The sequence below is a fragment of the Eubalaena glacialis genome, chromosome 11, assembly GCF_028564815.1.
Source record: "Eubalaena glacialis isolate mEubGla1 chromosome 11, mEubGla1.1.hap2.+ XY, whole genome shotgun sequence".
In the NCBI taxonomy this organism is placed as follows: Eukaryota; Metazoa; Chordata; class Mammalia; order Artiodactyla; family Balaenidae; genus Eubalaena; species Eubalaena glacialis.
Window position 1 is genome coordinate 68,031,737 of NC_083726.1, and position 14,321 is coordinate 68,046,057.

The window sequence follows — 14,321 nt, forward strand, 5'->3', positions numbered from 1 at the left end:
TCCTCTTTCGGCATCTAGAGATGCAAGCCACGGAACTACAGCAGAGGAGAAGAAAGGAAAATATTAAAGAAAAAGAAGGCAGAATTTCTTGATTTTGTAAACCTTTTTCATCTTACTAGAAACACACCCAGACTAGGACTCAGAAGACTAGAGGCTGATCCTCAAGCCTGCCTCTTTGCTAAGTTAATGAATCTCTCTGTTGCTCTTGTTCTGTCACACTTACACTTTCTGAATAGAAATAGTAAGAGTATGAATAACCCCATCAGCTACATTTCAACTTCTTAAGAGGCTATTGTATAACAAAATGACTTCCAAAGGATCATTTTTTATTACCAAGCCATGCATTCAACTACTTTTGACAACTACTTTTGAATGCCGACTATGTGTCAAGCAATGGGTGCTGGAATTTAATGGTAAGCAAAACATAGTCCCTATTCTCATGGAGTTTCAAGTCTAATTAGGAAAGCAAGGTTTGCTTAAATAATCACGCACATAGAGAATTACAAACTGTTACATATAGAACTACAACACATACTCACCATGATCCTAAAAATACTGTATTTTCACTATCAAATGTTCCTGTTTGTTCTCTAATTTTTTTATCAGTCAACTTTAATCATCAAGTGATTCTTGAAAAATACTTTCCCAAATAGTGTGCTGTTTGTCAGTTAAGGCTATCAGATAATGATTAGAATTGAGATTGCAGGGTAGAACTGATTCTCCATTTAGTGAAACAGAAGAAATGTTGGTATAAATTTAAAACTGTAAAATAGGAAGTCTAGACCTAAAGGATCTTCCCTGGAAGAAGGCCCTAGGCCATGTTTACAGAAAAGCTCTTTCGGTCTTCATAATATAAAGTCCTACATCTGTGGTGATAGCAGCAGCTGAAACATCACATTTCCTATGAGCTAAGGTACTATTCTAAGCACTTTATAAATATTAACTCATTTAATCATCACAATAACCTTCTGAGGTAGGTATTAGTAGTGGTAGGGGGTCTTCTCCCCATTCTACAGATGAGGAAACTGAGGCACGGAGGGATTAAATACCTCACCTGCTGTCACACAGCCAGTAAGTAGCGCCAGGATTCAAACCCAGTCTATGCTCTTATCCACCATGAGGCACTGCCTCTCATTCATACAATTGGTCCCCTGAAACATGTTGAAAACTGGTTTTTTATTTAGACAGCATGTTTGAAATCTATCTTTCTGCCCCCTCACAAGTTCTTCTAGTGACTTTATCTTTCGTATATAAAGAATAAATTACACTTGGTAACTCCTGATGGTAGTCATATTTTCAAAAACAAAGCAAAACAAAGTTTTCAATTCTTTTCAATCAGAAAATTGATCTACTGGGATTAAAAAAAGAGGTGACTTCATAATTACTTTTCAAAAACAAGAGGTCAGTTGCTCACGCTTTAGCAAAATGTCTTCTCCCATTATTGTTGCAGAGTAAGCTATACAGGGATTTGATAGAAATTCTACCCTGAGGGAAACGATTCTCCTAAAATTTGATACAATGCAATGGGAAATGGTGTCAATTAGTCTAAACTACAGCCTAACATAAGGTGGAAAAGCCAGATGGGAACTGACCCCATTCCATCTCTATGTAATTTTGATACTAGAAATGCATCTTCAGAAGGTGTGTTGACGACTTCAAACTTTTCACCTCAAATTATGCTGCTTCCCAGGCTTCAGTTACGCCAGAAGATTTCAAGAGCAGAAGAAAAAGGGAACAAAGCAAAGCAGACATGTGCAGGCAAGTTGGTGTGGAGAATGCCTTTTGACTTATTTATGGTGGAAATATTCTTTTGGGGATAAAGATTAAGCAATCATTGGAAATGAGCCTCCTCATTTGATGTGAGAATTAGCACAGAAGCTATTTTTTGAACCTAAAATATCAGAAGCCCATATTAAAATAGAGAATTACTACAAACACAACTAACCATTGATAAGCTTGATAAGGTTACAAGACAAAACAGGAGACTTTTGGGCAACTGCCATCAAGAGGTGTTGGAGAACAAAAGTTTTATCACTAGACAGAAAATTGAGAACATGGAAAATTGCATATAGTTGTTAGGATATGTAAACAGCTGAAACCGAAGTAACATGAGAATTTTTAAAAGCACCTTTCTTCTCAGCTAACATTATCTGCTGGGTCCATGAAATACAGAGAGTGCAGTGATTATTCCTCATTTTGTAAATGGGAGGAAAGAGCTTACTCTAAAATGACAAGTTAGTACTTTAGGAAAGAGAATATACCAGAATATGTGGGTACGCAGCCATTTCTTAGTGGAAAACTCCAATCTGAACCTCCTAAACTGGTCAGGAAAATGTTAGTTGTAAGCTTTAAGGGGAACCTTTTTCAGGAAGGGGAGTGGTCAAGCTAAACAACTGGTGATTGGCTGTCAGGAAGCCATACGTAAATGAATTGGGGGCCAGGGCTCCACCCCCATCCCATTATCACATAAGTGCCTTCACACAGGTCAGAGCGGCAGACCATCTTTCATTCCCTTCACCCCTCTCTTCCTCCCTTAAATAAATTAGAATGTTCTGAACAAGCGGTGGACACACCCCTTTTAGATGAAGGCTAAGCTGTTTGCCCAAGATGACCTAGATTTTATTTATTTATTTATTTATCTTTTACAGTGAGATTATTTTATTTTATTTTTAGTGAACTATAGTTGATTTACAAAGTTGTGTTAGTTTCAGGTGTACAGCAAAGTGATTCAGTTATTCATATATGTGTATATATATATATGAATATATTTATATATTCTTTTTCAGATTCTTTTCCCTTATAGGTTATTACAAAATATTGAGTATAGTTCCCTGTGCTATATAGTAGGTCCTGTTGGTTATCTATTTTATATATAGTAGTTTGTATCTGTGAATCCTAAACTCCTAATTTATCCCCCCCCCCCACACACACACTTTCCCCTTTGGTAATCATAAGTTTGTTTTCGATATCTGTAATTCTATTTCTGTTTTGTAAAAAAGTTCATTTGTATCATTTTTTTGTAAGATTCCACATATAAGTGATATCATATGATATTTGTCTTTCTCAGTCTGACTTACTTCACTTAGTATGTAATCTCTAGGTATATCCATGTTGCTGCAAATGGCATATTTCATTCTTTTTATGGCTGAGTAATATTTCATTGTATATATGTACCACATCTTCTTTATCCATTCACAAGATGATCTAGATTTTAGAGGTAAGGTAATTAGGTGGGAAGAATGAAGGACTGACTGAACTCAACTTTCTCAGCTGGAAGGGGCTAGCAACAATGTAGAAAATAAAGGGATCTCGCCAAAGCCGCTTCTTCTATTTTGGCAACTTATAACTAAGCTCAGAGGGGTCTCAGGGCATAGAAATCTAGTGACTAGGTTTCAACCCGATGAGTGAAATTATTTAGAATGCAATGTAGTCAGCCACTGCACTGAGTGATTGAGAGTCCATTGAAACAGACCTCTGTCTTTTAATGGAAGACCTATGAAGTGATACAAAACAAACAAAATCTCCATCTTTACCCTAGAGAAGCTGAACAATTGTCTGGGAACTGCCCATGAAACAGCGACAAAGTGACAAACGACAGAAACCTTAAAACCATTTTCAAAACAACAAACCATAAAAGCAATGTCACATGGCTCAAACCAGGTAATAAATCACAGCAAGGGTTTGTCCAATGTCAGGCACTGTACAATGTGCTTTACATACATTTTATTCTCATTTCACAGATAAACTGGGGCTCAAAAAGGCTTATGTGCCTTGCCCAAGGGTACACATAGGTTGGCCACAAACCCTACTCTCTCTACCGTCACTCGCAGCCCATAGAGTACAGTACTACCATTATTAAAAAATGAAGGTAATACAATGACATGGAAAATAGTAACAAAATAATTTTGAATGAAAAGTGTAATACAAGTTGTGTATACTACAACCATGTGAATGTTTACATGAAGGAAACATGAAGAAATGTAAAAGTTGTGTTAGGATGGTAGGGTTATGAATGTGTCTTAAAGTTTTTCTCTTTATATCGTTGCAAAATTAGATAAACACTTCTCAACTATTTACATAATTATATGTGGAGAAGGGTGTTTAGAAATAGGTGAAATCAATCCCCCGAGAATATTGCCTGGATAAGGGGAGTTTTCATGACTATTTCAGAAGACAGGATGGGCTTGTGTTGTCCAGGAGGAGAAAGAAGTTGCCAAGAACAGTAACAAGACTCTTAATTCAGCAAATGCAAAGATATGGACCAGAGGGACTAATGTAAAACAAGGCTGCTGTGACACATGACCCAGGGACAGTTGTCGGGGAGGGTAAGCTGAGATGTCTGAATCTTATAAACTAGAAAATACGGAGGAACACGATAAAGGGGTCAAGCGGAAAGAGAAAGACATTTGATGCAGTATGAGTCTCCCCTGAGAGTCGGAGCGTAGCATTATCTTCTCTGCCCCACAAAAGACCTTCAGATAAATGCACCCACCGCACATGTTACCCCTTCTTTAAAATAAGGGTCACAGTACCTACAATCTCAGCAATCCCATGAGGCTTTCATGCCACATTACATCCAGGTGATCATATGCCTAAAGCTCTACAGGTATGTAAATAATATGCATAGGGAATCCTCAAGGCATTTAAGTGTTTGAGGAACCCAAGAAGGTTTAGAATAAGTCTCCTGTGGGTGGGTATCCACAACACACCCATTGAACAGAGAAATAATGTATTTAAAGTGAAATGCTCTGACTTGCATTCATTATCATCAGCAGATAAGTCAAACATAGAGCAGAGGACTTCCCTGGTGGCACAGTGGTTAAGAATCCACCTGCCAATGCAGGGGACACGGGTTCGAGCCCTGGTCCGGGAAGATCCCACATGCCGCAGAGCAACTAAGCCCGTACTCCACAACTACTGAGACTGCGCTCTAGAGCCCACGAGCCACAACTACCGAAGCCCACGCGCCTAAAGCCCAAGCTCCGCAACAAGAGAAGCCACCGCAATGAGAAGGCTGCACACCACAACGAAGAGAAGCCCCCGCTCACCGCAACTAGAGAAAGCCCGTGCGCAGCAGCAAAGACCCAACAACGAAGGCCCAGCACAGCGAAAAATAAATATATAAGTTTATTTAAAAAAAAAAATAGAGCAGAGCTATAAATGTCTAGCTCTGGGGTGGTGGAAAAACTGCTGAAGGTTAGTAAATAAATAAACAGATTGATTGATTGATTTAAAATTGCTGATATTTTAGGACCACACAACATGAGGGCTTTGTGCATTTGCTTTTGTGTGACTTCAGACCATGATATGAGCACATACTTCAGGAAGATGTGCTCTTGTTCTAATTATGGAAAGGACTGGACTGATCAAATTACTGCATATCTTGCATGACACCAAAGAAACAATTCCAACAAAGGACTTTGATTTGATGATTGAAAATTACCAGCCATGTACAGGCCTTTGAAGAAATGGAAAGCTCAACTGATGATAAAGACATAAACAAGAGCAGTGGAAGGTTACTTAAACTTTAATATTGCTATTGTGGCCATGGTTTTCTTATCCTTAATGACTGCTGCCTAGTTTAAAGAAATAGAACTCTTAAGAAAAGGAGCTATATTAATCTCTGTAAACTTCAAACAGAAATATTGATTTTCTGATGACTCTTTTTATAGATGTTGTTGAATGTATAATTTGTATCATATTTACTAGATTTTTAAATAAATACTTTCTGCAATTAAAAATAATTGAGGGGGGCTTCCCTGGTGGCACGGTGGTTGAGAGTCTGCCTGCCAATGCAGGGGATACGGGTTCGAGCCCTGGCCTGGGAAGATCCCACATGCCGCGGAGCAACTAGGCCCGTGAGCCACAACTACTGAGCCTGCGCGCCTGGAGCCTGTGCTCCGCAACAAGAGAGGCCGCGATAGTGAGGGGCCCGCGCACCGCGATGAAGAGTGGCCCCTGCTCGCCGCAACTAGAGAAAGCCCTCGCACAGAAACAAAGACCCAACACAGCCAAAAAATAAATAAATAATAATTAAAAAAAAAAAAAGAATCATAAAAAATAATTGAGGGAGAGGGAGAAGAGACAAATTTGGCCTGACATTGACAATATCATTGCCCCTTTCCTTATGTCCCAGCTCCTGGAAATACCAACAAAAGATGCAGACTCTGCCTATCTCCTCATATTGGCGAGAGAGGGGTGACTGGCCTGTGGGTATGTGGGTGAAGGAAGATAATCAGTAAAGCACCAAGGTGGACAAAACCCTCCCCCTCCCCAACCATTCTTGAAGCAGAAACCTTTGGTACTTTGGCAAGGGAAGAGAAGAAGACTTCTCCTGGGGGTCCCTGGGGGCCAGGAATGGGGAAGTCAGTAGCCAAATAGACATAGCACACATTCTTGTCATTTCATGCCCCAGACAATAATTACAATATGCATAATAAGGTTTCCTGCCCCAGGGCTATTTTTACTTCCGTGTAGATGGTGGTTCTTAAACAGTCAACTGATTCATCTTCTTGGGCAATGCCCATTAATTCTTGACACTCTTCCATTCCACATCCTACCCAACACCTCTCAACCCACACAAACAAGTGCCAAAAGGTGAGAGAGCGAAAGGACGAACGTGTCCATTTCACTGTAGTCTACCTTCAAAGATGCTGGAGTCTCATTGGTAGATTTATCAATAACCCTCCCAAAGGAATATCTGTGAGCTTAGAACAACACTGAGAAGGCATCACTCCAGACAGAGCTTTTTCCTCTCGTTCTCTAGCTGGCCTGAATGGTGGCAAAGACTGATGACCAAATTCATGAAAGAAATTTCTATTTGCCCCTAATTTACTGAGTAACCTGTGCTGAATTACATAAAAATAGCATAATGGTTAACCCTAATTAGTTAGTTTGTATTTTCCTGCATTTCCAAGCCAAGCTTGTTTCCTCTCCCTGCTGACAGGCCCTGCATTCTCTCCTGCCCTACCCTCAAAATGTGTTCACAAGACAGACCCAAGAGACTGATGCTTCTTTAGGGAGAATAACTAATGAGGCTTTAAGTGGGCCCTTCTTTAGAATAAAGAGCTGCATTTTGAGAGGGCAGAGACAGGGGATGCGTCCTCTTGGAGCCTCTGCACTCATGCCTGCCTTACTCAAAGATTCACACACATTCTGGAGTTGACTTAGATGCCAATTGCCAGGAGAACTAACAGCTCTTCATCTGCATATGATTTGCATCACTTCCACCAATATTTAAGCCCGTTTACTTGCTGTGAGTTCAGTATTTAAAGGAAGCCTGTGCGGGTAATGTCCTTAACCATGAGGTGTAAGCTGTGTCTACCTCCCTGGATCCCTGGGTTTCCCTGCCTGTAGTTTCAGATGCTGGGTCCCCTCATCCCCTCTAAAGCTGGGGACACTGACCTAAAGAATCCTGCTCGTTCTCTCTCCTGTATCAACAGCTACTCTACAGGAGGGAGGAGAGACACCATGATGTCAGCAGGATGCTTGTAAGGACCACCTTCTTGGTTCCTTCTTCTACCCACACCGACCAACACCCCCAGTGAAGAGCTATGCTGCTTCCAAGCAAGCAAAACTCAGCATAGAACTTTCGGGGTTGGACTTATGTGGGAACATGCTTGCACTGTGTGATCAGCATCTCCTCCCTTCCCTCTCCAGACCTTCTCTTTCTACAGTTCCTTGGCACAGGAAGTGTCTGTGCATGCCCCAGTGACTGATGGCATAGGCTTGGGAGCCCATGGTCAGACACTTGGGTTCGAATCCCAATTCCACCACTTAGTTCACATGACATATCGCAAGGCTCCTAATTGCTCTGAGCCTCACCTTCCTCATCCATGCAATGAATATAATAACCACTTTGCAGACCGATATGAGAATGAATGGAATAATGCACACAAAGCACTTAGCAATATGCCAGGTACATGATAAGCACTCAATAAATGGGAGCTAATATTATTAATGAAACCGCCATGTATGTAGTTGCCCAAATAAGACAGGTCCCTTTTTTTTCTTAGCTAACCTGACCTTATGTCCAATAAATTCTACCTTCTAAGTACAGTTGAAAGCCATTTCCTGCTCCCCATCCCTGCTGTAATAACTCGACTTCTTTTCTACCATTATAACCTTGTAACTCTATCTGTATATCCACCCTCTTCCTATTCTACCCCTTCTGCGCATCTCCCAATGGTATGAATTTTCTAAAATAAAAATGTGCTCATGACACTTCCCTAATTAAGGCCTTTCAGGGGCTCCACGCGTTGCCTTGTGGATGCAATCCCAATTCCCCAGCACAGCCTTCAAGGCCTGGGGCCGTATCCCATCGCTCACTCCCCACTCACCACACACGCCTTCTTCCCAGAAAAATCTGTACTTCTTCAAAGGGCCCTGGCATCCAAGCGCCTTTGAACATACTATTCCTGGCACACGTTCCTCTCTCCACGTGACAGACTCCCACATGTTCTCTAAGACTCAGTGCCCAGAGTTCTCTTCCAAGAATTCTTCTTGACTCCTCACTCACATTTTATACTGTTTTAATTTCTGTTTACTTGTCTAGCCCCTTCTGTTTAGAATGGAGGTTCTCGATGTGAGGAACTGTGTACTTTACTGCATCCTGCATTGCAAACGACTAACAACATAGAGGTTCGAACAAGTCATTCAGCAAACATTTACTGAGAACCGGCCTTGGCGCTAGATGCACGTTTGCTCTCTCTCACTGCACGGTCCCCGTGGTTCTGCGATCTAAGGAAGCATGAGCGGCGTCTGACTACCTAAAATCACCCTCTTCAACACTCTCACCCAAACCTCAATAGCTGCCCATTGGTAGATACAAACACCGGTATATATAAATGTTATCTCAACTTATTCTCACAACAACAAATCAGAAGGCAGAAGGGCTGGGAGATCTCGAGTCGTCGGCTGTGAGTTGGGGCTGCCTGAGCCGTTGGTCCTGCGTCAAGATGCTTCAAAGTCTTATTAAGAATGTTTGGATCCCCATGAAGCCCTACTATACCCAAGTTTACCAGGAGATTTGGGTAGGAATGGGGCTGATGGGCTTCGGCGTTTATAAAATCAGGCGTGTGGCTACTGACGGTCATCATTAACCAGCTTTCCTTGGGTGGGACTTTGGTCTGGCTGTGTTGTGGGCATGTGGGACACCGTGCTGACTTGTAGCAGTGCCGCTACTACCCTCCTGGGAGATCTAACTGCTTGGCCAATATCGACCAGCTGGTGATTGGCTCGGCCAGGGAAGCAGTGTTCCATAGCGGTTATGAGCTAGCTATGGAAGTGAGTTCAAATCCCAACCTTTCCACACATGAGCCGTGTGGTCTTACAAAAATGACTTCACCTCTTTGAGCCTCAGTTTCCCCCTGGAAAGGGGGGAAAGTAATACTTACCCACCTACCTCACAGGGTTGTGTGAAATTCAAATTAAAAACTGAATATGTAATTTCAGTCTCAGATCCCAGGGGACCCAAAATCGTCTCCGAGCCCACATACATAATCACTCTGTGTTTCTTACTTTCTGAGGAAGGGCTGGGGTTGACAAGAAGAAAAGTAGATTCTACCTGAAGTTGCCCAGGGAAGAAGGGGCCCAAACTGAGAATGCCCTTGTTTCTAGCAAGCAAGGGCACCAAGGAAACTGCCTGCATGCCAGCTACATTATAGATATTACCTAGAGAATTCAGATCTTGTCAGCCATCAAATAATGAGACTTTGTGAAATGGGCAAGTCCTTTGAAAAATACAAATAGGCAGTACTGTCTTCATCACAAACAGTCTAAGCTGGAACCCCGTGTGACTCCAGTGCACTTGTCAGTTTGTCTAAAGCTCTTTTCCTTCTTCCATCACTTCTCTGGGTAGGATGTATAACCTTGACTTTTGAGTCTCTTGAACACCCACTCTATCTAGTGTGTTGTTACTTCTGTCAGGCAGAGTATTTTGGTCCCATTTTGTAAAAGTAAGGTAACCCACTTCTAGGTGTAAATAAAATTGTTCTCAAGGTTTATTGTAATCTTGAAGCTATACACACATAATAATCGTAAGAAATTATTAAGTTCATACTATGTGCTAGGTACTGGGGCTTTAAAAATACGTTATTTCATTTAGTAGCAGAACCCAGTGAGAAATCTGGCATTTAGCGGGGTTAAACTCCTTGCCTCAGGTCATACGCTGTGAGTGGCAGGAAATCAAACCTATCAGAAACCAAGTTCTCTTCAAGCATTCTGTGTAAAGCACCTACTACATATAAGGCCCTGGACTATCAGGAAACCACTATGAGTAGCACACGTGTCCTGTCCTCAAAGGGGCTTACCATGTAGCTCCAATTTAAATCCCATCTCAGACAAAAGAGGGATAAATAAATGGGTAAATTCAATGCAGTAGTCAGGCTAAACCTAATACAAAACTCTGGTGCAAAAGAGAGGAAATCATTGCCTGAAATAAACTATAAGCAAAGCAGGAGAGGAAAGTGTAGCTGGGGAATCAGGAAAGGCCCCATGAAAAGATGCCATTGGAGATCAAGTAAGTCTCCATAACCTCATCTTAGTTCTTACCCTGGCGTCACTCTGCTATTCTTATGAGAATCTCCATTCTATTTATAGTTTTGACATAAGTCCCAGCACCTGCTGTGACTCTATCTCACAATCAAAGCAAAAGGATCTGACTTGCCTCCCTCTTGTTATTTCTGCTCCCTTTTGAACATTTATTTTCTCATAATCTGCCTCTTACCCTTGACATAGTATAATGGCCACAGGAGCGCTGGTCCACGGGTTCAAAGCTCACTGCGTCTGAGCCACAGAAACATTCCAGATGAGGGTGGAGATTGACAGTAAGAGTTCCTGGCTTCAGCAGGATTTGTCCTCCTTCTGGGGAAAGCGGGACTTCAAATCAGAGCGTGTCTTTTGGGTTGGAACATCATATTTTTGAAACTGCATCTAAAAGGCATGTTTTATATCAAGACCAAGGTTTTGTTAAAAGTTGAAGCCTTTCATTTGGTAGGTTTGAAAGAGTCCTTTGAAAAATACCAACATTAAGCCTTAGGATTACATTTACTTTTCAGTTGAATTTCACAAAATGTCATCTTCTTGTTAGTTCTTGTGTCGATGGACTATTCAAATGGGCTAAAAACAACCTGAAAATGTTTGGTACAAATATAAAAACAAGAACACTTGTGCATAAGCCTATATATCTCATCCAAGATTTAAATAATTGCATCGTCTTATGCTATTAGGTCTTCCTGGCCTTGTGAGGCTTTGAGTTATATTCCTTCAAAAACACTTGAAACTCAGGCATGAGCAAACAATTGCTTGAGGTTTGCATATAGTTGCGGACTACAGAGACACAGATTTTATGCATTTTGTTCCCATTTTCAGAGTACCCTCGAGCTGTAGGATGTGCCAGAAGCATGATACGGTCAAAACTGCACTGCTCTCCTGTCCTCAGTCTCTCTGCATCCCTGGCCACCAATCCATCCACTTCAAGGTGGTCAGAGCTATACCTCAATGATGCAGATTTGGCCAGGCCCTTTACTCCGTCAGAACCTCCCCATAACTTACAGAATCAAGTTCAAGCTCCATAAGAAAGATGAAGGTCTGTCACACTGTTCCAGCTTGAGTTTATCCCACTTCCCCAGCCACTCCCATGCACCTCATGGTTTCCAGCCTCTTGGAATGTCTCACCTCGGTACCCTAGCAAGCCCTTCCCCCACCTCTGTGCCCTTTGCCCAGGCTACCTCTCAGCACACAGGGTCCATCCTCTCTGTAGTGTTCCAGGCAAACATTTCTCTTTGCCTTTTAAAACCAAATTCAAACATCCGTGTCTCTGAGATGGCTCTCTGTCATCCCTCTCGCCATACATCCTTCCTCTGCGACCCCACTGTGCTGTGTGCCCACCTATCTTATGACACTTCATATACTCTGCTGTCACTACATGTTGACGTGGCTGCCTGCCTCCTCCCCACACACCTAGACTCCCACAGGGTGTGAATTTTTCTTCCCCAGTCCTTAACACGGTGCTTCTCAATCAACAAAATAGAATCCCAATAAATATTTGTTGAACAAATAAATGAACAAAATAGGCAAAATGTATCTTTTGCCTTCTTCCACCCTTCCCCCATCACCAGCTGGCCCTTCTTAGGCTTCCCTTCCCCCAGCCGCCATCTCCCTGACACTGTCAATCCTCTCTCCATCCCTAGATGTCTAGTTTCGTCCCAGCCAGCAATATCAAAACCTGCTCTCAGGAAAGGTTTTGAAAAACTCGTAAGGCTGACCATGTCAACCCTCACACGGGTTTTTTTATCATTTGCCAGGTGACAAAATCTTGAGCCAAAATAATAAATCTCTAATTGTTGGATTTTAGACTGGTCAGAGTCTCTTTCAGAGTCCCCACACCCACACTGTGGCATTTTGTGTAGGAGTTGCCTGTTCATAATTGTTAGAGGCACCAGAATCTCTGTAAACTCTTGGCTGTGTGATCTGGGGCCCTAGGAAATCAGTTTGCCTGAAACTAAATGGACAGCTATTCTTCTAGAATTACCATATTATTGAGGCTGCTTGAAGAAATAAATCTTTCAGTTTTTTTTTGTTTTTTTTTTTAAATAAGGCTCCACATTTAAAACACAGGGAAGGCTTTGCCCACAAAAAACATTTCAACTCAGCAGATTTGATTTAAACGCTAATTAATTTTATTAGCGTTTAAATCAAATTTTATTCTTATTTGGTGAACTAGTTAACATGTAGTTATTTCCTAATGGAGGAAGGGGGAATAGAATCATTAAAACCCTAATAAGAACTGAGCAGAGAAAAACTACCTCCCAACTGTCTCTCAGCAGATAATAATTTAAAGGGTAAACACTAAGAAAGATGAGCTCAGAAGAGTGACAGAGTTCAATAAACATCCAGCTCAGTTTCCTAGGAATTTTGAAAGCTCCCTGAGTGTTTTGTGAGACACATTTTTAAGAAGATAAAGGATGGATGACGCATTCCACTAAACCTGTACATCAAAAGAGGGCATAATGTATACAGAAGTGACACACACCCAAACTTCTGTACATTGGAATACTTGTGTTAAAAACAGATAAATAGGATTCTGCCTGCCATGCCATCTCCAAGCCAGAATGGCCCCTTGGACCAAGGCCATACTACCAAAGCAGAGAAGCCAATTAGAAATCATCTGGCCAAGGCGCAGTGCAAGCTTTCAGTCCACTGAGTCAGAACTGAGAATAAGCCTCTGGATTTTACCTTCCCTCCTTGAGTCCACTGGATGGTGGCTCAGCCCTGCACTCAGACAGTAAAAGTAATATTCTAGAAGTTCTTATCTTCCAGACATGTAACAATATGGTATAATACTGAGGAACAGAAATCAAATGAGGTCATGGGTGAGGAGATGAATTTAAAACCCCAAGACACTTTATGAATATCAGATGGTGGAGTTACAGTGATGGGGATACACGATGGCACTTGACTGGTACAGTTGATGGTGAAATGGTCAAACACAGGAGCCTCATTTAAAAAAACTGAAAGATTTATTTTTTTCAAGGAGCCACAATAATTTTGGTAGTTCTGGAAGAATGGCTGTCCATTGTCCTTAATGGTCAAGTCAATGCAAGCCACCTCTCCCCTGCCCAACTTAAACAGACTATGATCCAAGAAAACAATGCTATGTTTGGGTATCAGATGCTTGGGTCCCCAGAAAAACCAACTGAAGACATCTGGTGATAATATATATTATATTAGATTATACACTGGTTTAGACTAGAAAATGGTTCTGAGTTCCATCTCAGGCTCCCAAGAACTTGTCTATTCATCCCTTTTAGTGAAGATAAGATTCACTTCTTAACTCCTCACCCCTCCACACACACACACCCCCATCCCAGTGGAACTAAGGTCTTGCAGCAGAGACATATCTTCTGGGATCATTTAAGCCTAGAAAAGCGACAAGGAGTTATTTAGTCCAACTCTCCGATGGGGTATAGTGAAAATTAAAAGAACCCATGCACATAGAGCCTGTAGCACAATAACTAAAATATATGAAGCCCTCAATAAAAGTTGCTATTCATAGTACTAATAATAATATCTTGGAGCTGTTTAGTGGCAAGCCTGGGACTAGAACCCATGTCTTTACTCTAAATCTTTCCCATAAGACCAGAGACCTCCCATTGTGGAAAGACTAGAGTGGGAGGCTTTGAAAAATTGTTTTAAAAGAGCTGATAATTTCCAAGCAATTTATTTTATTGTATATGCGCAGATAGTCAGTTTAACAATATCAACAGATGAAGTTTGATTTATTTTAGATTCCCAAATTATTTTTCCCATTTCCTTTCATA

The 14,321-nt window shown here is 41.4% G+C and overlaps 1 protein-coding gene across 1 annotated transcript; it reads left to right on the top strand.

Annotated features, from left to right (window-relative positions):
• Nucleotides 1-8,957: 8,957 nt before the first annotated feature.
• LOC133101703 (ATP synthase subunit ATP5MJ, mitochondrial-like) lies at nt 8,958-9,101 on the top strand. The gene has a single exon (XM_061206668.1). It carries the CDS (start codon nt 8,958-8,960, stop codon nt 9,099-9,101), a length of 144 nt encoding a protein of 47 aa, XP_061062651.1.
• The last annotated feature ends 5,220 nt before the right edge of the window (nt 9,102-14,321 follow it).